Genomic DNA, 23,629 nt, shown 5'->3' on the forward strand with positions numbered 1-23,629 from the left:
TATATATATATATATATATATATATATATTGATTGGAATTTCAGACTTTGGAACGAGGGTGAGGGAAGGTCTTCACACAAGTGAGGAAATCAGGATGCTCCTTCACCACCTACTTAGTTAGTCTCACGGGAATGGGAGCATTGAGTGAGAAGAGGCCATAGCAGAAGTCTGCGACAGGTCTGGGATGCGACTGGGAGCTTGAACTCGGAAGAGTGGAGGGAGAGGTGAAAATCTGCAGTGAATTTAATATTCCCTCCTGCTTCACTGGCAGGAGGGGCCTACTGATTCTCTGCCGGAGCTGGGTGCTAGAACAAACAAGGAGTTCAGGGAAGGACGTTTGGAGAAGATATGTGTGATCCACTGGAGATGAGTGCCCAAGAGGAAGGGAGTCTGGAGCAGATGTTCTGCTGCAGAACTGGAATGAGACTGGGGCATTTGACTTAAAGGAGCAAAGGGCATGTGAATATCTGCAATTGGCCTACCTACTTCCATGCCCATCAGACACATTTAAAGTCTGTTATTTACTATATGGAGAATCCTTGACATATAATGATTCAACTTGAAGTTTTTGTTTTGTTTTGTTTTTAACCTTGAAGGCTTTTTGGTTTATAAACAGTTATAAATACAGTTTCAACTTTATTTTGGAGTTCATTTCTTACAGGTGTCTAACTTTTTTGTTTTTATTTTTTTTTACAGAATTTTATATCATGTTACTGTTCTCTGTTTATCCTGGAACCCATTAGCAGCCCTGTGGTGCATGTGAGGCCCTGTGTTTTCTGCTTTGCAAGTGCATAATTCCTTCTTCTTTCAGTATTGCGTTTATCACTCTTTTTTTCCCAGTGTCCAGCTATTTTAATAAATGTAATGTGATGTTAGGTGCGCAAAATGGTTGGTTCCACACATATATGTGAGTGGACCAAGGAGGCCACACATTGGAAGCAACATCACTCATTACTTGGTTACTGGCTGGTTTTGTGTGTCAACTTAACACAAGCTGTAGTTATCACAGAGAAAGGAGCTTCAGTTGAGGAAATGCCTCCCTGAGATCCAGCTGTAAGGCATTTTCTCAACTAGTGATCAACAGGGGAGGGCCCATTGCGGGTGGTGCCATCCCTGGGCGGGTAGTCTTGGTTTCATTCTATCAGAAAACAAGCTGTGCAAGCCAGGGAAAGCAAGCCAGTAAGTAACATCTCTCCCTGGCCTCTGCATCAGCTCCTGATTCCTGACCTGCTGAGTTCCAGTCAGAGTTCCAGTCCTGACTTCCTTTGGTGATGAACAGCAATGTGGAAGTATAAGCTGAGTAACCCTTTTCTCCCCAACTTGCTTCTTGGTCATGATGTTTTGTGCAGGAATAAAAATCCTGACTGAGACACTTGGAGAGTTCATTTGCACATAAGAGCATGTAAATTCAAGTTGGTGGAGACCTTTATGTTGGATGTGTTGTGGGTTCAATGTATGGCCTCAATATTTGTTGTTGAAGCTCAGTCTCTAATAGAATAGTATTTGGAGATGGAAAATTTGGCAGGTAATTAGTACTTGATGAGTCAGGGATCTCTTTATGGCATTAGGATTCTGACAGGAAACAGTGGAAAGCATACATACCAACATATACATGCACACACATTTTAAAAAACAAACAAAGCCTTAATTGAACTTTTTTCTCCTGCTAAAGAAAGATAATATTCTTAAGTTCCAGAGATGTTTCATAAAAAGTCTGTGATGGGAGTGGGAAGTACGTGTGCTCTGTTCTTGTGTTCAATTTGATACGACTCTCAAACTACTGTAAAAACAATATTAGCTTGGCTGGTGGCCCAGGCATTTAATCTTACCACTCAGGAGGCAGAGACAGACAGACCTCTGTTAGTTTGAGGCTAGCTTGATCTACATAGAAGGTTCTAGAATAACCAGTGCTACACAGTGAGATCCTGTCTCAAACAAACAAACAACTTAATATTTAAACATCAGTACCAAGATAAGAAATGGGGGTCAGAAAGATGGCTTTGCTGATAAAGTGCTTGCCACATAAGTATGAGTATCTGAGTTTGGATCCTCAGCATCTGCATAAAAAGCTGAAGGCTCAGTCTCAGGCTGTCCAGGTTTATGCTGGTGAGATGGCTCAGGGGGTTAGGCTTGCTGTCAAGTCTGACAACCTGCATGTAATATACAGAAGTCAGATGGTGGTGGAAAGAACCAATCCCAATAGGTTTGTTATCTGACCTCCACACTTGCCCAGTGCACATAAGCACACACACATACACACACATCATAAATAAGTATAAAAAAATTTAAAGCCAGGCTTAGTGGATATGCCTATAACCATGCATTGAGGTGAAAGAGACAGGTGAATACCTGTGACTTCGAGGCCAGTCTGGTTCAGACACTTGTTCCAGGACACCTAAAGTTCTGATTAAAAAAAAAAAAAAATCCCAGAACCAAAACCAACACCAAGACAAAACAAAACCAGCAAAGCAAAACAAAACAAAAAGCTGGATATGATTAATTTTATTGGAGATTTATTTATCCTTATTGTCTGTGTGTATGGGTGTTTTTGTTTGCATGTATGTCTGTGCTTGAAGAGGAAGTCAGATCCCCCAAAACAGACAACTGTTAGCCACCATACGGTTGCTGGAAATGGAACCCAGGTCCTCTGGAAGGATAGCCAGTCCTCTTAACCACTGAGCCATCTCTCCAGCCCTGGTGTGATTATTTTAGATACCATGGGCCATGGAAAAGAAAGGCAGATGAGTCCTGGAGCTCACTGATGGTCTAGCATACTTCCTTGTTTATCCTTTCTTCTCATTAATCTTACAGGGCACACCTAATATCAGAATTGGGAATCAAAGTCAAGAAGACCAGCAGTTTAAGACTATGCTACCTAGATAGCTTGAAACCAGCCTGGGTTGTACCAGACCCCATCTCAACCAGAAAGAGAAAGAGAGAGAGAGAGAAAAAAAAAAAGCTGGACACTGTGGCACACACCGATAGTCCCATCACTTACTTGGGAGGTAGAAGCAGGACTGACTCAAATTTGGGGGCAGCCTGGGCTACATAGAGAAATCCAGGACAACTTGTACCTCATACTAAGAATCTGTCTGAAAAAGGATTAAACCATCCAAACCCAAATCAATAAAATCAAAGAAAAACTAGGAGCAAAGGATTTTCTTAGGAGATTCCTAACGATGCTTTGGTGTCCCCTATCCCAACCTCATTTTAAATAGTTGAGAATATATTTGTGATAATTCAAAAACAGTATATCCATTGTTTGAGGAGGACGGAATGAGATATAGAAAAAAATAAGTAGTAAGATACAAACATTGCCAGCTCTCAAAATAGCCATGCTCAAAATGCTCGCCTGTTTGCTGCTGGAGGTTTAGACACAGAGGTAAAAGGCACAGGCCACTATGCTCCATCAAGATAATGTCCACAATTTTACTACCAGTATTCAGTATCTTCTATCCAACAAATTCTTTCCTATAGGAGTATGCACATTCTGTAAGGTGACACTTTAGGAATATTACTTTTTCTGACAAATGCACAGAGAAGAACTGTTCACAGTACGATTTTTACCTAAGATGTTCTCCTACAAAGGCCCGTGAAGGCCTCCAGAAAATGATTCTAACTTGCAGACACCTTGGAATCCAGGAGCGACCAGACTAAGCAAAAAAACATCTTTATGATAAGGGGCCAACATCAGAAGGAACAAACCAATATCTTGTAGAACAAAACGTCACCATCACCCCAAAATGAGACCAATTGTCTATGATGATCAAGCTGCAATCTGAAACCGGTCTAAACATCTTTCGAGAAACATAAAATTTGTTTTAAATATTCTTTTAGAGGAGATAAATATTGTAAGAGTAAAGGAATGCCATTAAATACATTTGGGCGTCCCCTTGGATGTAAAGGAGTTAGGGAACGCAGCTCAGTTGTACAGTCCATGTCTAGCATAAATAAATGATCAACCGGGCCGGGCGGTGGTGGCGCACGCCTTTAATCCCAGCACTTGGGAGGCAGAGGCAGGCGGATTTCTGAGTTCGAGAGTTCGAGGCTAGCTTGGTCTACAGAGTGACTTCCAGGACAGCCAGGGCTACACAGAGAAACCCTGTCTCAAAAAAAAACCCCAAAAATAAAAAATAAATGATCAACCGATGTGATGCTGCTGCTGATAAGAAGTAGACCTGTAATCCTAAAATTTAGGAATTGGAGGCTGGAAAATCAGTTATTCAAGGCTATATATAGTTGGCTTCAGTCTGAGCTATATGAGAATGTCTTTAAAAACAAAAAAGGGATGTAGAATTCATACCTGCCAAGAGCAACTTCTACGGGTCCCTTTTATATCTCACTAGCAAAAATTCTCCCTTTCTCCCTTGTACCCTGTCAGTGTTTGCACACATCCAAGATGGTGGTGGATCAAGTAGAGAAACAGGTCAGCGCTCCTTCCCAGAATGGGCGCAGATGCTGGCTGCGCAGGCGCATTCCGGCTTCTCTAGCCGACCTTGGCAGAGCGCGCCTGCGCAGTGGGAAGCAGTTCGTGGCTAGGTTTTGGGCTGCAGTCTCCGTCTGAAGGCGGCCGGAGCGGCTGTCTCAATTAAGATGAGGCTCCTGCTGCTTCTGCTGGTGGCGGCGTCGACGATGGTCCGCAGCGAGGCCTCTGCCAACCTGGGCGGCGTGCCCAGCAAGAGACTAAAGATGCAGTACGCCACGGGGCCGCTGCTCAAGTTCCAGATTTGGTGAGTACGCGCGTCGACCCCCGGCCGCCCTGCCCGGGTTGCGCGCTACCCGAGGTCCCGGCTTCGCGGCCTAGCTCGCTGCCTCTTGCCTGGCTGGAGAGTGCGGCGCCGGCGCCTTCCGCACGGGCGGTCCCAGGTCGAGGCGCTTCGGCGGGCCTCGGCTTTCCTCGGAGCGCTGCCCCCGGCCCTAGGCTCTCTCTGGAGTGCTGGCTTGGGAGGCCGGCCTTTCCGAGGCGGCCACCTGCGAGGGCGGCGGGGCTCCGGGTCGCTGTGCGCCGGTGACTGGGCCGGGCCGGACCGGAGGACGCGAGGTGGAGCCCGCCGCTCCTAGAAACCGCACCTCGGCTCAGTGTCCGCGGCATCCGCACGCCTCCCTGGCAGCTTTCCCCTTTAAAGGTCTTGTTCATTCATTGAAAAAGGAAGGGAGCCGGTCAGTTTTCGACGACGGTTAGTAATGGACTTTGTTGTTGATTAGTTGAACATTAAAAGCAGGACAGGGATCCATTTTACTAAGGCAGCAGGGGTTGAGGAAGCTTTGAAAAGCTCCGATTTAAAAAAAAAAAATCAAAAGGCTGGAGAAAGTGAAACCTCAAAAGATGTTTTCTCAGGATGGGATGTCAGGTTAATAATTCTTTTCAGAATCTGGATACTTTTCTGTTTTGTTACTGGGCAGAATTCATTTAACGCCGACTTTTAAAAACGTGTACCAGTCTTGTTTAGATTTTTACTTAAGCTTTTTGCTTAATCACTAAAGACGAAGCAAAAATTTTTTAAAAAATGAAATTTGTGGCATTTAAACCAGAGAATCAGAAAGTAAAACGGCAAGACATTAATTTTGGAGTGAAAATTGGTGACTTTCTGGTTACAAACAGAACTCACTGGGACCTTTACTCTATCCTGATATTTATTACCTTACAGATCGCTGCTGTTCCATTGACCAACACCCACAGCCGCGCATACTTTTTTTTTTTTTTTAAGAAAGTGGTAGCTATTTTACCAGCTGACAAATACAGTTAAATGTGTTGGTTGAGATTTAACTAGGTTTTAAAAGACTGGTTTGTTTTTTCTTCCATCGTGTGAGGGACTGAATTCAGGTCGAATTTCCAAATCTCTCTGGTGCAGTATTTGAACTCTTGTTATAGTTTCACTATGTGCATTTTCCTTAAGGTGACACCTGAAATCTCAGTGGAGTCAGAAGGATCAAATATTCAAGATTATCTCTGACTACCTAAGTCAAAGCTAACCTGAGCCACCCCAGTCTTTGTCTTGAAAAACAACATGACAAAACCTAAAACAAAAACAGCGAATGGAAGGAACAGCAAGCAGTCATTAATACTAAGCTTTTAAAAAACCTTTATTGCTGTAGTTGAACTGTTGATGTCCAGTATTTCTTTGTACTTTAGGTACAGATTTATTTAAAATGTCAAATGTTTGTTTTACCATCATTCTAAGCCCTTTAATGTTTTAGTATATATACACTAGATATAGCTTTATTTATAATACCATACCAAGTTGTTAAATTTAGCTTGTTATTCCCTAGAGATTAATCTTCATAGTAAAGTGAATATTAGGCTTCTGGTTTTGACTCAAAAGTTTGGGAAGCGAGAAGAAACTAATACAATTGAACATAAACACATGAGAAAAAAACAAATTTAAAATTTCAGTGCCATAAAACTCAGGTGTTTTTTTTTAATCAGCTTAACAGTTCTAAAGAAGTTCATTTCAGTGAGTTTTGTGTTGTGTATTTATTGTAAGTACTTTTTCTTAAATAATATTTGTCATAGCTCAGCACTCCTACCTTCTTTTTCCTACCACTTTTGCAGTTGCTAATAGAGCAAAATAGCAACACAATGCATAATGGAATTGAGTGTGACAAAGACGAAGCTTATGACCAAGTTCTGTGTTCTCCTGCCTTTCCAACAACTGTTCATTCAGTATCTGCTGTGTCAGTGGCTGTCTTAGTTAGGGTTTTACTGTTGTAAACAGACACCATGACCAAGGCAAACCTTATACGAACATCATTTAATTGGGGCTGGCTTACAGGTTCAGAGGTTCATCCTATTATCATCAAGGCGGGAACATGGCCAGCATTCAGGCAGGCGTGGTGCAGGAGGAGCTGAGAGTTCTATACCTTCATCTGAAGGCTGCTAGCAGAATTCCAGGCAGCAAGAATGAGGGACTTAAAGCCCACACGAATAGCGGCACACCTACTCCAATAGGGCCACACCTTCTGATAGTGTCACTCCCTGAGCCGAGCATATACAAACCATCATAGTAGCTAAAGATTTCACAGTTCAGGAGACAGGGCCACCAGGAAACTTCCAAAAATGATACCACTTTGTTCTCTGTATCTGCGCCCTTGGTTTACTGTGTTAGTTGACTGAACAGTAGAAATAGATTCTGAGTATTTTGATGTTTAAATACTGAATGTTAAAATGGAAGTTCTCTGATCAGACCTTGGCCTAAAGTCCTGTCTCACTTTCCTTCCTCTGACTTATATGGGTCAGTAATATATTCTGGGAGCTGCCCATAGCCACAATGGGTCTTTATTTTATCTAAGAACAGTTGATTTAACAATCTACTCAGATCTGCATTTGCTACAGTTTAAAGAGGTTACTATTATTCTTTACAGTTAATACTCCCTTGAGCATTAGACAATTGAATTACTGAGAATAGTAGATTATATGAAGTTATCCTTTCAGAACATTAAAATATGCTGAATTTTCAAATTAGCAATTTAATTATGGCTATAATTCTGGATAGCTAGGTCCTGGTTGCAATTTTTCTGAGATAACTGAAGCTGGCATTAGGAAAATAGATTTTTATTTAAATGTATGCTGTCTTAGCCTTTGCTTTCATAGTAGAGTAGAAAGAAATTGACCACATACTTGAGGGCCTTGAAGAAATGCTCAGTAGTTGAGAGCTTGCTGTCCAAGTTCCTAGCTTCCATGTCAGGCAGTTAATAACCTCCAGTAACTCCACCTCCAGTGATTTCTGATGTCTCTGACTTCCTCAGGCAGCTACCTAATACACCCCCTTCTCTACAAATACACATAATCTAAAAATCTTTTTAAAGACCAAAATTGATTTATATAAGTCCAAAACTGATTGATACCGATCAAGATTAGCAAAATGCTGAAGTGGAGACATTGTGGATCATATTGGTTAATTGATAATTGATATTTGCATACTTTAATATTTTTGTGCCTACTCTAATATCTATGTGTTGCACAGAATTTAATTCTGTGCTCTTGTGATTTTAATAGGCAAAACCAAACTAGCACATAAAATTGCAATTCTGTTAAGAGCGTTTAAGAGCTATAAGGGAAGGTTTTAATGATAGGAGAGTCCCAGTCTGGAATCAAGAAGGTTTCTTTGAAGAAATGAACTTGGACCTGAGGAGGAGGGGAATCAGGGAGGTGGGGGAGGAGAGGAAGGAAGGGAAGATAGCTTGTCATTTTTTCTTCAGGTCTTCAGGATGCTCACCATGTTTATGAGACAAGGATGCAGACTTGAGATCATCATTCCTGGCTTTTTTGTTGTTAGTGCTAAGGATTGAACTCAAGGCCTTTTGCTTGCTTGGCAAGCTTTTTCAAAACTGAGTCATCTCCTCTGCCATTGAACAGAGATCTGATAATGAGATTTGTTTCCATAGAGCTTTGTAGACAGTAGCCTTATTGTAGGAAAATATACTTCGCATGAGAAGCCCAAAGCTATTATTAACTTTAAAGAAGTAGTAGAATAGACCCTTGAGGTTTCAACTAGGATCAGAAAAGCTGACTGGTTTTATTGTAGAAAGGGTATTCCAGAGACAAGAATGGAAGGGAATATATTTAGAAGGGAAGGGGCTTTTTAGAGTTGTCCAACTGAGAAGTGATAAAACTTGGAACAAGATATAGTAGTGAATATACAAAGAGGTTAGAGGGATCTTTAGGAGGTAGGTAATTTAGCAGCTTGAAGTGTTGAATTATACTTGGCCTTCTGTATCTGTGAGATCCACATCTATGGATTTAGCCAACCACTGATTGAAAATATCATCAAGGTGGGGGCAGCAGGGGTGGTGGTATTGCTGTGCTAGCATTCTCCAAAAAGTAGAACACACAGCTAACTACTCCATTGTGTTGAATATTAAAGTAATCTACTTTCGTGTGTATAGGAAGGTGTAGGTAGGGTGTGCAAATACTGTGCCATTTTGTATTAGATCTAGGCAAGCACCTGCCATCAACTTCCCCTGAGGACTTCAAAGACTTCTGTCTTCCTTGATCCTTCCCCTAACCCTTGGCTAGAGCATAGATGATAGTCTGGTAGGTCTTAGCTGGCTGGCCTCTGCTTAGCACAGAATTGGTTCTAGGTGGGATATGCTATGTTCTTGGCCTCCAAGGCACTGAGCCACGCCTCCAGCTTTCACTGGAGTGTACCAGTACTATTCCCTGTTCCCCTCTATGCACAGATGCACCTGCACTGCTTCAATCCCACCAGTGCTTCTCTTCTTGAACATCTGGGGCTGCAGACATGGCTCTGGTTAAGAGCACTGACTGCTCTTCCAGAGTTCCTGAGTTCAGTTCTCCACAACCACATAGTGGCTCCTAGCCATCTATAATGGCATCTGATGTCCTCTTTTTGCATACAGACAGAACACTCATACATAAATAAATAAATCTTTACAAAACAACACTCTGCTGGGATATAGAATCTTAGGGATGGGGCACTTTGCAGAAGTGAAGCTATCTAGTCTCTCTCTAAGTCTTAGCTCTGTGAAGTTTCAAGTAGGAATTTTCCAGAAGCAAACTTTAGGTAATTTTTCTTAATTTTGACCTTTTTCCCTCACATTTTTTTCTTCTAGTCATTGTTAGTGTTGAGTGTGCTCTATTGATTTGAATTTCTGTGGTTTCAGACTTTGAATTAGAATTTGGTAAAGGCTATGTACTAAAAACTGTTTTAAACATTTTCGGGCTAGTTGCGATGGCACATACCTACCATCCCAATGTGAAGGAAAGTGTGAAGACAGCCTAGGCAACTTACTGTGAGACCCTGTCTCCAAAGAGAAAAAGACTGGGAACTATTCTGTACCACAGTGTTTTCCCAGCATAGTAGTACTTTAATGTTTCAGTTAATCTTGACTAGTAGAGGCACATGAGAAGCGGGAGTAACTGAAGTTAGACTCCTGCAGTGGTTGTTGTAAGGATGAAAACCAAGCCTGGGTGTCATTGTTCTGAGTCCTGGTACCACAGCACTTGCTTTCAGATGCCACAGAACTTGGTTAAACTTAGCATCTGTGCTGCTCACGGGCGGGCTCTTCCTTATGTGTAGGTCTCTCTCTTTGACCAGTTCGTGTGGAAGGTGGTTGTATATTTTGTATGGAGTTACCTCATGTTGTGACTTTACTGCTCAGATCAGCCTTAATGTTCAGAACATGAGTCTATGTTTATTATTGCCAATTTTGTTCATAAAGAAGAGAGAATAGAGATGAAAAAAGGGTAGAAGCCAGATAGTTTATGTCCTGAGAAAAGAGTTACACAAAACAGTGAAGTTACAGCTGTATTTTCACTTTAACACGTGTTTGATTTATGTGCTGCATCATGGGCTTGCTTGTGGGTTACCTTATAATTGTTCTCCAGAGATTGCTGTGTATTTGTCTCTCTCAAATTAGATTGTAAACTCCTTCAGGAGACTAAGAACTATAATCATTTAAAGTACTGTTGATATTTTTCTAGTAATATATTCATTTTCATACATTCTCTGTGTCACTTTTACATGGTTATCTTCAAAATGCAGAGAGAGTTGGATAGTAAAGGTATGATATTTAGACCAGAGTGAATGCTGCGTCAGAGGAAGTTAATGGACTTGCACTGTGGATAGTTGGAGAGCGTATTTCCTGACTTCATCCATCAGCCCACAAGTGGGGCCACAATGCATGTGTGGAGGTCAAAAGAACAACCTTAGAGAGTTGATTATCCTTTAGCATGGGTTGTAGGGATTGAACATAGGTCATCAGGCTTTTGTGGGCGGTACTTTTCACCTGCTGAGCCATCTCACTGGCCCATAAGAAATGGCCAACATTTTTTATGTACATCTGTCCTTCTGTTGGAAAATCCTTGGTCAATTCATTGACCTTTGAGGAAATTGGACAGTGGGATCAGATATATTTGTTGATGGGCTTTCATAACTTGTTCTCCAATCATGCTCTGCCCTGTGTTAGTCTTATGACCACGAACAAGTCAGCCCACCCTTTCTGAGTCTGCTCAGGTCTAAAGCAGGGAAGGCAAAACCTCACAGGCTTGCTTTGTTCTAGGGCCTGCTTCTTTGATCAGGTTTGTGGGAAATCAAAAATAATAATAATAATAAGATTTGAAAGTGGTGCCTGTACTTGTGTCTGTCTTCTTGTCTTGTCTGTAGTTAAAAGGCAATTGTTACAGTCTGCATTTACCCTAGTGTGCTTTTAGCTTAATTTTTAAAATTTTTAATTAGAGTATGCATGTGTGCATGAGTTCACATGCACATTTAAATATTTGCTCTTGCACAGGTACCTGTGCCATGTGGCTCAGGCTTGGCAGCAAACACCTTTGCCTGCTGAATCATCTTGACCAGATTGATTTTTGATCCAGTTCAGGTCCTGAATTTATTAACCTTTGTAAATAATTTAATTCAAAAAGTCATGTATTTACAAAACAATGAGTTCATGGGAACTAATGCAATAATTGGTATAAGCAAGACTGCTAACAGTCAAAGCAAGCATGTGACGTCAAGGACAGCTGGCCGCTGTGCTAGAGGTTCCTCTGAGCTGTGTGACAACTGAAGCGAGGTTCTGCACTGGCAGTTCTTAAGTTGGTTCAGATTAGACTTTAACCAACCTGTTGGGAAGCTTAGCATGAACCAAGTGGAATAACCAGAACACTTAGTGGGCTTAGGGTTGGGATGGGGGTGTGGACCAGCATGACTTTTTATGAGAAATGTTTTTGTATTTGTGTGTGATATAGTTGATTTAGGAACAGAGTTAAGCAAATCAAAGGTTTCTTACTTGGAAACATGAGATCTGACAAGATATGGAACATTTGTTGGCTGTAGTAGAGTGTTTTAGGGAAGAGTGTAAATTTAGGATTAGGAAGATTTCATTGGAGAATAAGCAGTCTTGAAAAGTTTTTCTGATATTCTACAGTTATCTCTGTAGAGTAAATACTTCTATCTGAAAAACATGTTAAAACTGTCAAATTCACGGTCCGTTAAATGAGTTGTCAAGTTCTATGTCAGTACATGAGTCTATCAGTATAACATGAGTTATCAGTATGCAATAGGCTCTGGGAGCACAGATGAACAGTAGTAGATGGGCCTAGGCTTCAGGGACAGTATATTTGGGGAGAATTCATACACACTATGGAACTGGAAAGTTACAGGAACTTAGGAAGTTAGAAAGTTTAGATTTAGGACGTCTAGAAATGTCTCTTGACTCTGCTATCCCAAAAGACCATACGCTTTTCCAACTCTACAGTTTAGCTGCCTGACAGGGTACCAACTATTTTACTTCTCTCTTCTCTACTATATCACTAATTGTAGCCACATACCTACTTATACTAAAGTCAAACCTGTTACGAGTCCCTGCCTCTCAATGCCTCCAAATTAAAGGGTAGAACTTGGCAGGCTAAGGGTATAGCTAAGTGGAGTACTTTCCTATCACAAGGAAGGCTCTAGGTTTGCCCCTAGCACCTGGGGAGGAAAAAGCAAGGAAAGGAAGGGAGTGGTTGTGGGAAGGGAAGAGTAGCTAAGGAGGGAGCAAAATCTCAAGCCTTTGCAGTTTGGGGAAAGAAAACTCTGACTTCTGCCCACCATTTTCTTCAGTCCCCTGTGTTCCCGTTTTCATAGCCTGCATGGCAGAGGGTTGGGTCCTACTTACAGGAGATCCCTCATTGCTCATGTTCCAGAAATGCATGACTGCCAGAGGATAGCTTGCAGTGTCTCTAGAAATGAATGTGGATTTTTTTAAAAGTCACTCTCTATTAAGTAATATTTAATACCAGAATCTTTGGAGGACATACAGTAAAAAGTTTCCAATGGGATTGGGAAGAAAAAGAAATACTTTCTATTGGGGAAGTACAGATGTGAATCAGAAACCTGTGAGGGAGGCCTTCTCAGATTTTCAGATTCCCTAATTGGTCTCTCACAGGTTCCGATGCCTTTTTGTTGGTCTGAGTCACTTTCTGAACTCCTTAGGTGCCCATCCAGGGCTCTGTGCAAGCAGTTCTAACTGTCTCTGCCACTTGTATTTTAGTCAATATTTTCTGTAGTCTTCACAGAGGATCAGTTGATGTGAGAGTTTGATATGCAGGCATATGTAAATTGGTGTTTGGTGTTGCCTAACACAAAGCTATGAAGTGTACTGTTATAACTGGCTAATTTGTTGGGGACATAAACATACAGAGTTTATAAAATGGGAGGGGGGCAAAACCTGCCCTGTATCTGTTGTCTAAGTTCAGTCATTAATTTTAAAGAATTCTGAAAAAATTTTAATAATAATAATAATTCTGATAATAATTCTTAGACTTTACTTGACTTTAAGTCTAAATGCATTCAGAACACTTAATGGAAACATTTTATTTCTTGGCAGTGTATCCTGAGGGTACAGGCGGGTGTTTGAGGAGTACATGCGGGTTATTAGCCAGCGGTATCCAGACATCCGCATTGAAGGAGAGAATTATCTCCCTCAACCAATTTATAGGTGAGTGAATTTCAGAAACTTGAATATAGTCTTTGAACTTATAAGCTTTGTAAATAGGTTCAGTCACCTTTGCTGGTTCTTGTAATTTTTTATTTGCTCATAATAATATACAGAGAATGCTATTTTATAAATAACACATGGGATGAAGACTTTTAAAGATATATTTCTTTATGTAATTTATGTTGGGAAATTAGGCGAAGATTGAACCCAAGCTGTTATTTGAGCATGCATCTTACCACTGAACCACATCCCAAGCCTACCACATTTCCTAGAAAATTAGTGATACTAAATTTAATATAATTAATAACTTACATTTTATATGCAGAAAATATCTTTTCATAAACTTTAACTATTACATTTCAAAATAGATAAGAAATTGTAGTTTCTGATTAATTTGTTTCTTTTCTTTTGATAGACACATAGCATCTTTCCTGTCAGTCTTCAAACTAGTATTAATAGGCTTAATAATTGTTGGCAAAGATCCTTTTGCTTTTTTCGGCATGCAAGCTCCTAGCATCTGGCAGTGGGGCCAAGAAAATAAGGTATGTGGCTTTGGTGGCTGTGGGCCTTTAGGGTTGTAGTAACTGTGACTGGGACTCTGTGGGTGGGGGGGGAGGGTGAGCACTTGGGAGAGTGAGTGTGTGTGTGAGTGAGTGTGTATGTATGTGTGGTTGTTGTGATTATTTTGTCACTGTTAGTGATTCACCTGCCTTTTGTTCTGTTTTAACTTGCACCATTTTCTGTCCCAGGAGAAGCCCTTATCTGCCCTTGGCTTCAGTTTGCACAGTGAAAGCTGAATACCTTGTAGGGCATTCATTATGACCTCTTTGGTTTCTCTAGTAAAATCTAGGCACACACCTATTTGTTACTGGATTTTGATTAGAACTTAGATCAAATCATATCTAGCAGAGCATTTCTATGGAATCCAGTCTTTTGTACCAAGTAATGTAGTATTAATAGGTATGTGGTTCCATTAATTTGTTATCGAAACTCTTAGGATTTATCTTTTTTCTTCATGGAGGGCTATTTGACAAATTGCTGCAAAAAATCAATATGAATACAGTTGGGAATTGTGTGCTGTTTTTTTCATCTGTAGAATTTTGTAGCATACAGTTTTAGAGCACCTTTTTTTTAAAAAAAAAAAAAAAAAAAAAAGCATGGAGACAGTTAGCATTCAAAAGAGAAACTAGCTGCAAAACCTTACCAGCTGGCTGGAGGAGAGAAGGAACAGCCATGTCTTTTAAGCTGGTGTGGAGGTCAGACCCATGATTGGTCAGCAGCCATGTTTATGGTAGGGAGGGAAGCTTTAGAGGAAGAGTAAGAAAGCCCAAAATGTTGATGGAAAGTCCAAAGTGTTGAGGAGAGCATGCTTAGGATAGAGAAAGAAGAAAAAGGAGAAGTTATGCCTTTCTCAGTGTTGGCTTTTCTCAGTTATTCAGTCAGGTCTTCTGCCCATTAGTCTTATCTTTTTACTTAAAATCTTTTTCCCCTGAATCATTTACCATCATTGGAAATGGGTCTACTTTATAGACGCTTCCCTTATAAAGCAAGGTTCTCTGGCGAGTGCTCTAGCTTTGCCCTTTAGTTCAAGTCTCAGTATCTTTAACAGGTTCCTATATGGTTCTTCGAGAACAGGCATTGTTAATGTAAGCATCCTTAAGTGTCTCTAGAAGTGTATTTCTACCCCATTGTTAGCCAGATGTGGGTTTGCAGCTGAGTGCTTACTAGTATTCTTGCTGCACTTCTTGTGTATCTGTAGCATGCTGTGCTTGTTGCATTGGCTTATGTAGGTATAGGTGCTGTTCCTGGTTGGCCATGGAAGAGCCAAGAGAGTTAAAGATAGAGATTTTATGGCAGTGCCTTCTGTGTTCATCAACTACCACCTGGCTCAAAAAGAATAGGTGGACAAGCCCTTTCTCTTACAGACGTTTCCTTTTAGATCTTCACCATATCCAGCTTTTAGTCCAGTAAGTTCACTAAATTAAAGCACAATGCCTCTGCTCTCTTTTTGAAAAGGGTAGTTTTTGCCTTTGAAAGGCAAAAGCATGTGCTTCTGTATGTTAAGCACTCTAAAACTACTGATGATTTAAAATGCTTTAAAAAAAATGTAAGTAGGTTGTATGTAATTGGCAGAGCTGTTGGTGATTGCATCACTATTCTCTTGTGCACGTGGACATTTTACATATAAAATTGGTAAAGTGAACCATTAAGTTGGCATTTTTTACTTCAGTTATTGATATGTTTTTGAAAATCTGTATATAATGTGAATTTTGTGTGTTTATTCTTTCATATGTAAACAGCTGTGAATTTTTCTTGATGTGTAGATGATATCTAAACTTATAAGACAGCTTTTTATATGGACACTTAAAGGATCTTAAAATAAAGTACTATTAAGGTTGAAACAAACAAATTTGTATTGTGCTGTTTGACTTCTAGGTTTATGCATGTATGATGGTTTTCTTCTTGAGCAACATGATCGAGAACCAGTGTATGTCAACAGGTGCATTTGAGATAACTTTAAATGGTAAGTCCTGAGTAGTGTACATTTGTGATGAGTCTTACATGCTTAACAATAGTAGGCTTTTTATTTTCCATGAGAAAATTCTTTGATATTAATATAAAAGTTTATATGATAAAAATTGAAGAATCTTTACTGCTACTTGAGGTTTTAGGATTCCTAGATTAGTTTGCTCCCGTGTGCTAACTCTGGCTAATATTCTCTATTCCATGGCTTTAAAGTAAAAGCTGTTCGATTCTTGAGTGCATAGCATTAGGATTCTCTACACATGTTTTGACTGCTTTACCTGAGACTCTTAAGCAACCGACTTCAAAATAAGCTCTTAGCTACCTTTGATTCCTCTGTGCTGCTTTGGTTCTCCTCTGGGGTTTTTGTTCATTTAATTGTTTCATCATTTGTCTATCTAATTTCGAAGCAGCCTAGGATAGTCCTCCATTCCGTAGTTAAGGGATTACCAGATGCTCTAAATTCTTTGTCCTACATTGCTTAGACCTACTCCTGGTATCTTCACTGCCCCCCAACCCCCGCCCCCCCATGTTACATGGCCTCATATGGTCTCTGAATAGTAGGTTGATGAATAGACCTTTAGCCACAACTTTTACCTTTTTTGTTGTTGTTTATTTTTTTTAAAACAGGGTTTCTCTGTGTCTTGGAACTTGTTTTGTAGACCAGGCTAGTTTCACTCGAACTCACAGAGATCCGCCTGCCTCTGCCTTCTGAGTGCTGGCATTAAGGGCATGGGAAAATGACCAAGCCTGGCCATTTTTAAATGGATGAAAATAATACTTGAAATTCAAACTTCTGTGTTTATAACAAAACACTGAAGTTTCATTAAGGAGAATTTTACAGAAATTTGGTCTCTGGTTATATATTGAATGCAGTTGGGTGCCATTATTGCTGGCCATAGTGACCTTCATAATGACACTTCCCTTGTTACACTTGAGTGTCCTAACTCCCTTAAGCAAGTTCTCTTTCAAAATAATGCCAGTATATTCAGTGTGAGCAAAGGTCCTGCTAAATCTAATTTGGGCCATGGTCCTGTGTTTCATATCCTTTGCCTGTCTAATAGTTTTATTTGAACACAACTATGCCCAATTTTAAAATGCCTTCCCATAGCTTTGCAAGTTGAATGTGACAGACAGTATTCCTTAGGCAAAATGTTTCCTTCTTGGTTGGTTGCAGGTTTTTGTTTTTTGTTGTTGTTGTTGTTTTTTTTTTTTTTTTTTACCCCAATCTAAATTTCTATGCCTCTTTAGTCTCTCTTGTAAAACTCTCTTGTATATCCTGTTCAGGCCTGTTCCTTTCAACTTCCAAACCTTTACCTTAGTGACTTATCTTTTTCTTTATAGATCTAGTTTAACTGATATCTTTTTCTGACCAGTCAGCAAGAGAGGCTGGTATTTGTGCTCCTGTAGCATTATAGCACTGGGGTTTTAATCCCAAATATAGTTTTGTGGTGACTTGTAATGCCCTTGGTTTTTTATGCTGCAGCAAAAACCCCCTAAGAGGATGAAGCAGTACACTGTTGTGTTGCTATTTGTGTATGAAATTCAGTAAATATTTGTGGGGTCGATGTTTATTGCGGAAGCATCATTAATGTGTTTTGGGGTGGGTTTGGGGGTTTTGACTGTTTGTCTTTGTAGATGTGCCAGTGTGGTCTAAGCTGGAGTCTGGACATCTTCCATCCATGCAACAGCTTGTTCAAATTCTTGACAATGAAATGAAACTCAATGTGCATATGGATTCAATTCCACATCATAGGTCATAGCCCTACCTATCAGCACTGAAAACTCTTTTGTAAGTAGTTTAAAAATGTAGTAGCTATTTATTGGTTTCCATTAATCTTATCACAAATGCTAGGATATGCTATATACTAGTTCTAAGTTGCAATTTAAAATGAAACAGATACATATGCTTTCAAACTCTGTCCTCCTAATATTCAGAATTGATGTGTTTTATTACAGTTTATAGATACATAGCTTCTCCTTACTTTGAAATCATCAGTTCCTAAGTATGTGTACCATTTTTCACATAGTTAAGACTTACGAGCCAATGTGTAAATGTAAAGAGGATCGGTTAGCTTTGGCTTAGTATTGGCATTCTCTGTTCCTTTCTGATCAGTGGGTTAGCGTCCCGAGAGTTTGTGTAAGAGTGACTACTGAAATATGGTATTCTTTTTTCTGTTTGTTTCAGACACTATGGGATTTTGCAAGAGCAGCGTGACTGACATTATGAAGGCCTGTACTGAAGACAGCAAGCTGTTAGTACAGACCAGATGTTTCTTGGCAGGCTCGTTGTACCTCTTGGAAAACCTCAGTGCAAGACAGTTTTCCATGCTGGCACATGCTGAATTCTGCACATACGTGTAGTGCAGTGATACTGTGTAGCTTCCCCGAGCCCACTGTTCATAGTTTCTTCTTCTTGACATAGCGTTACTACTTGTAATTCTTTTCTTGGTCATGTTTGAGAAAGTACAGAATTGAGTTACAACTTGAGTTTTTTTCAACATGTGTGTTAAATTGGTTGTGTTTTTATATGAATTTTCATTTTTTTTAATAGTTAAATATCAGTTTTCTTGTGGCAACACCTGAAGTTCCCAAATAATTTTTAAGATTTTCTCAGATAGCTCTAATTGGCCATGTTTAATACATAGTTTTAAAAACACTGCAGATTGTGAACAGTAAATTATACAGGATTATGGGAGGAAATCCAGTACCCAGAATATTCTACCTTGTGTGTGTATGTGTGGTGCCTAGTAAGTATGGGGTGTGTGTGTGTGTGTGTGTGTGTGTGTGTGTGTGTGTGTGAGAGAGAGAGAGAGAGAGAGAGAGAGAGAGAGAGAGAGAGATTATCAAGAACAGCAAAACTAACTGCTTTAAAAATCCTATTGTGTAGTTCAAATGTCTTGCCCTGACCAATCTAATGAGTTAATTAATGGGCCCTTTATACTAAACTAATTTAAACCGAGCAGATGTTAAGTTAAATGAAAAAGTTTACTGCTCAGTGTATCTGTTAGCATTATTTTTAACAACCATCTGCCTAATTTTTTTTGTTTTTGACTTACAGATAATCTCGTAAAGGACATACTTTAGATTCACACACATGTAATGAGCTAATTTACTGTTTTTAGAACAGTTGAAACTCACCTCACTAAAGAAAAATTCAGTGAAACCTCTTTACAAAGTATGTATTATGTAAACGGAGATCATTTGTCTAGTAATTGAATTATCTTAACATCATATATCAGAATTTTATTGTATTTGAAAGACAAAATTAAAAATATTTTTAATGTTTTCATACTGTTCCAGAGTTCTAAAAAGAAACTTAAGAGTTGATAAAGACAATAAGAATGATAGAATTAGAGCATGATTTTGAATAGCGGTTACATAGCAGCCGAGGCAACAGAAAGGGAGTAAGTGGAAGAGCCAAACGTATCCCTGGACCTGTGAGTGGACGTTAGGAGCCTGAGGGGAGGAAATGCAGTGGGTGACTTGATGTTGATGCTGCCTGACTCTTAGATGCTGAGAGCAGCCTGACTACTGGACTCCATTGAGTGCATTCAGGCAATGGCGCTTACAGCCTAAAGTGGAATCTACTGTGAGCTTCAGATAACAGGAAGATAGTCTAGTGATTAACAGAAGAAAACTGATGGAATAGTACCCTTTTGATCCGGATTGTAGCACTACTAGCCTAGGTTCTTTTGGTGATAGATGTAATTTAAATGGAAAGTTCCATATATATGTATATATTGACTAGGTCTTAACCTTGCTAATATGGTTGCCTACCACCTCAAACTCCACATCTTGCAAAGTTTAACATCGGAGGGGCCTTTCTTCAAGTAATGGGCATTCCGTTGTGATGCAGTTAGCTTTATGGTGCATAGACGTTCATAATTTGAGCCATGGATGTTCATGTGTACTTGACAGGCCAGACTATGAAGAACCCAATGTCAAATCCAAGCTTCTCCATGTATGCCTTAGGTTGAATTTGTTTTCAAGTTACTAGCTTGTACTGGCTTACACAGTCACACTCATCTCTGTTTTATTTTATGCTTAGTCATATTTAAATCCAGAATTTAATAGTCTACTAGACAGATAAATGAGATGCATGAATATAAAAATATATAAGGGAAAGGAGATGGTAAACTATTTATAACTTTATTATATTACTAACATTTCAAAATTTATTAGTTGCTTATAAATTGTATAGTTACAAAATGTCTGTGCTCTATTAATCAGAAGATTGTGGCTGGCTAATTTTACTGGAGTTTTCAATGCAGTTGCCATTGTGGAAGGTTTTTTGCATTAATTAAAAAGTGGGTAAAACATGGCTTTAACCTCAGCGTGTCAAATGTACAGAACACATGCTTTCAGCATGTGAGTGGCATTGGCTGTGCACTTGAATTAGTGACAGTTGCTCAGCCTGGACAGCTGTGAAATGGGGTGAGATCCAGTCATGGTTCATTCTTACTTCAGAGGTTTAGTAATTGGAAGTTTGCTTGACTGGCACATTCTATCGTTGTCATAACTTAAATAATTCAGTTAAAGTTTTTTAAACATGATTTGATATTCTAGGGCTTTTCTTTTTTAAAAAATGAGAAGCAGGTAAAGAACTGTAAAGATTTGGGACTTCTTTGTGACATTGTGAAAATAAATAAGCCAATGTGAAAGGAACCCTGCTTTGCAAGAATAATTCTCTACTAGTGCATTCTAAAGGTTGTCATCCAATGTTTGCTTTCTAAGGCTTCTTCAGCTAGCCAGTCAGCTTTTGTTGTTATTGTTGTGTTTTTTTTAATTCCCATCTCTGACTCTAAATCTTACCAGTTTTAGACCTTAAAGTTGTTATCCTAAGCTTTATAATTTGTGGGTATAGTACTCAGCCATCAACAGTGTTGTGATTTATTCTTGTTTGGAACATAAAAGAAAAACATACATTGTCCTACCTTTCACTCTCAACTTGTAAGTTTTCCTGAGAAATTTATGTAGCAACATACCCAAATCTAAAGAGAAAATACCACCTTTTCTGACTCAACCAGCAAGGAAATTAATCTTAGAAGAAAATAAAGATCACTTTGTTTGTTCTTAATTAAGCCAATACTACATTTTCCCAGAAATGGGAGATTCCTTGTCTCTTCCACCTCTTTGAGAAAAGCAGAAATCAGTAAATAATTTTTCTTTTTTTTTTTAAAGATTGTTTTATTTATTTATTATATGTAAGTACACTGTAGCTGTCTTCAGATACCCATATGAGGGCATCAGATCTCATTGCAGATGGTTGTGAGCCACCATGTGGTTGCTGGGATTTGAACTCATGACCTCTAGGAGAGAAGTCAGTGCTCTTAACCACTGAGCCATCTCACCAGCCCAGTAAATAATTTTCTTAACAGAATGAGCAACCAGATCCAGCTTTAAAACTATCTCAGAGGAAAACACAAAGTGTTTGAGATGTATACAGTGTGAAGACTAAAAAAGCCTTGCATTCTATACCAAAGCTAGCAGGGTGGTTTTTGCTTTGCTTTTGTTAACCATGAGCAAAGTAAAAGCAGTGTGCTGCCTGCAGTGTCTTCCCCACACTGCCCTTTCAAGCTTCTGCGTAAGTATCACCGAGACAGATGCCAGCTGCTTATCTCTGAAGATTCTGAAACAGAGCCCAATAATTTGCATTTCTTAGTAAGATTCGAGATAACGTTGGTTATCAGTCCGAGCTACACACTGAGCAGCTTGTACTCCAGGGTCATGATTCAGCCCAGAAGAAAAACTGGAACATTTGCTTATTTTTCAGAAACAAGTCATTTGGTAAAATAGTAACTCAAACAATGACAGGAGAGGTGTTGTTTATTAAAAGGGTTACCCCAGTTGATATTTTGTGACTGCAGCATATCCTTTCCTATGGAAATAAATTTTGAAACTAATTTTTGAAAGAATATTAAAATTAGAAACACTAATATTTGAAAGATAAAAAATAGAAATATTTTTTGATAGATTCATTTTAAAAGTGTATAAACCGACAACATGACTGCTCCATGGTATAATTAGAGGGAAGGTTTTTATTATGGATACAAAAGAGAGAGCAGCCAGAGGCATCTGGAATATTCTAGAGGAGAAAGAGGTAAGTAGACTGAACATGGCCAGGGCTATCTTCCATAGTGGGGAGAATATCAAGGGATAGAGAATAGAGAAAACAGGGTGAGAAAAGCAGAGCAGGTGGGGGAGGGGTATAAGAATGAGTAGTTAAGGGAGAGAAGAAACTCTGGAGCTGGAGGGAGTTTAGGATGGGGAGATGAGAAGGGCCAGCAAGGTAGCAAGAACTTCATGCTTTGATGTACCCACAGGTGCCTGGAGCTAAGCCCTGAGGCAGCTGATCGGGTGGAGCTTTGGGTGTAGGGGTAATGACCTGTCCTGATTCTAAGTTACTCTGAGGCCAGAAGCCAATGGCTTCAAGTAAATTAAGACCTATTGCTAAACAGTGTGGGGTATGGGCTAGAGAGATGGCTCAGCAGTTGAGAGCACTGACTGTTCTTCACAGGTTTTGAGTTCAATTTCTAGCAACTACATGTTGGCTCACAACCATCTGAAATGGAATCTGATTCCCTCTTAAGGTGTGTCTTGAAGACAGCTACGGTGTAGTCATATATATAAAGTAAGTCTTTAAAAAATTAAAAAAAAATATCCACGGGTTAAGTAAAGGATTAATTATTAGTGTTCCTTTCTCTCTTACCCAGAAGCCCTTCTCGCTGGCCAGGCAAGAGGGAGGTTTGGAGCAATTAGCTTTTATTGAACCAGGAGAAGAGAGCCACACTCGAATAAAGAAAAACTTTTACACAAGCAAATATTGCATAAACACATGCATTCATACACACATATCATATGCCTTCATACATTCCTGTTGGGCCCAGCCACTTGTCTCATCAACTTAGTATACTTACACATACCTGTACTTACATGCCTATGTATTTTTTTTGATGGATGGAGCAAAAGCCTTCATGAGCAGGTTTCATTGAGCAAGAAGCACCAGTGCAAAAAGAACTCACTCATTCTGGATAAAAAATACACGTCAACCTTTACTTCATAAAGGGAAAAAAAAAAGCGTCTCCTTTCCTACTGAGTATGAAAGTGCCCTGTCCTTATTAGTGAGAAGAAACCTGCTGTTAAAGAGAAATCCTGTCTCTTGGTGAGAAGTACCCTGCCTGCTGCTCTCTGCTGAATTCTCTGTGTGCTCTATCCTGCCCCACTTCTCTCCCCTCAGCTCTGTTTATTCTACTATATTCTGACTCTGCTTCTGTTTTACTTCTACTCTCCTCTTCAGTTTTCCTTCCTTCTTAATTCTGTTCTCTGTCTTTCCTCATCTGCTCAGCGCCTCGTCTCTGTAAGGCCTCTATCTGTAATGTCTCAGGAGAATAGATCATGTGGTATTCCAAGCATCCTTTTTCTTTTTTTTAAAAGTTCACAAGAAGTTCAAATATAAGTTCAAATCATAGATTAAGGAGTTATAACATGTTTACTTGTGTTGCCATTAATACTAGTTATCTAGCTAGACATTAATCTGTCACTTGCTCCACCGGTTGGTTCTTTGAGAGTCTAAAACTATAATTCTTTTGTCTAAGTTAGCACTTAAGTTTTGTATAAATAAACCCAGTCAATATTTTACCTTCTGTCCTTGGCACCTACAAAA

General features: G+C 39.6%; 1 protein-coding gene across 1 annotated transcript; it reads left to right on the forward strand.

Moving 5' to 3' along the window:
• Nucleotides 1-4,533: 4,533 nt before the first annotated feature.
• Selenot (selenoprotein T) lies at nucleotides 4,534-20,901 on the forward strand. The gene is made up of 6 exons (XM_028763533.1): nucleotides 4,534-4,730; nucleotides 13,330-13,440; nucleotides 13,856-13,982; nucleotides 15,877-15,964; nucleotides 17,602-17,755; nucleotides 18,152-20,901. Exons 1-5 carry the CDS (start codon nucleotides 4,594-4,596, stop codon nucleotides 17,724-17,726), a joined length of 588 nt encoding a protein of 195 aa, XP_028619366.1. The 5' UTR covers nucleotides 4,534-4,593; the 3' UTR covers nucleotides 17,727-17,755; nucleotides 18,152-20,901.
• The last annotated feature ends 2,728 nt before the right edge of the window (nucleotides 20,902-23,629 follow it).

Source organism: Grammomys surdaster, unplaced genomic scaffold (genome assembly GCF_004785775.1).
Source record: "Grammomys surdaster isolate TR1022 unplaced genomic scaffold, NIH_TR_1.0 139, whole genome shotgun sequence".
Taxonomy (NCBI): Eukaryota; Metazoa; Chordata; class Mammalia; order Rodentia; family Muridae; genus Grammomys; species Grammomys surdaster.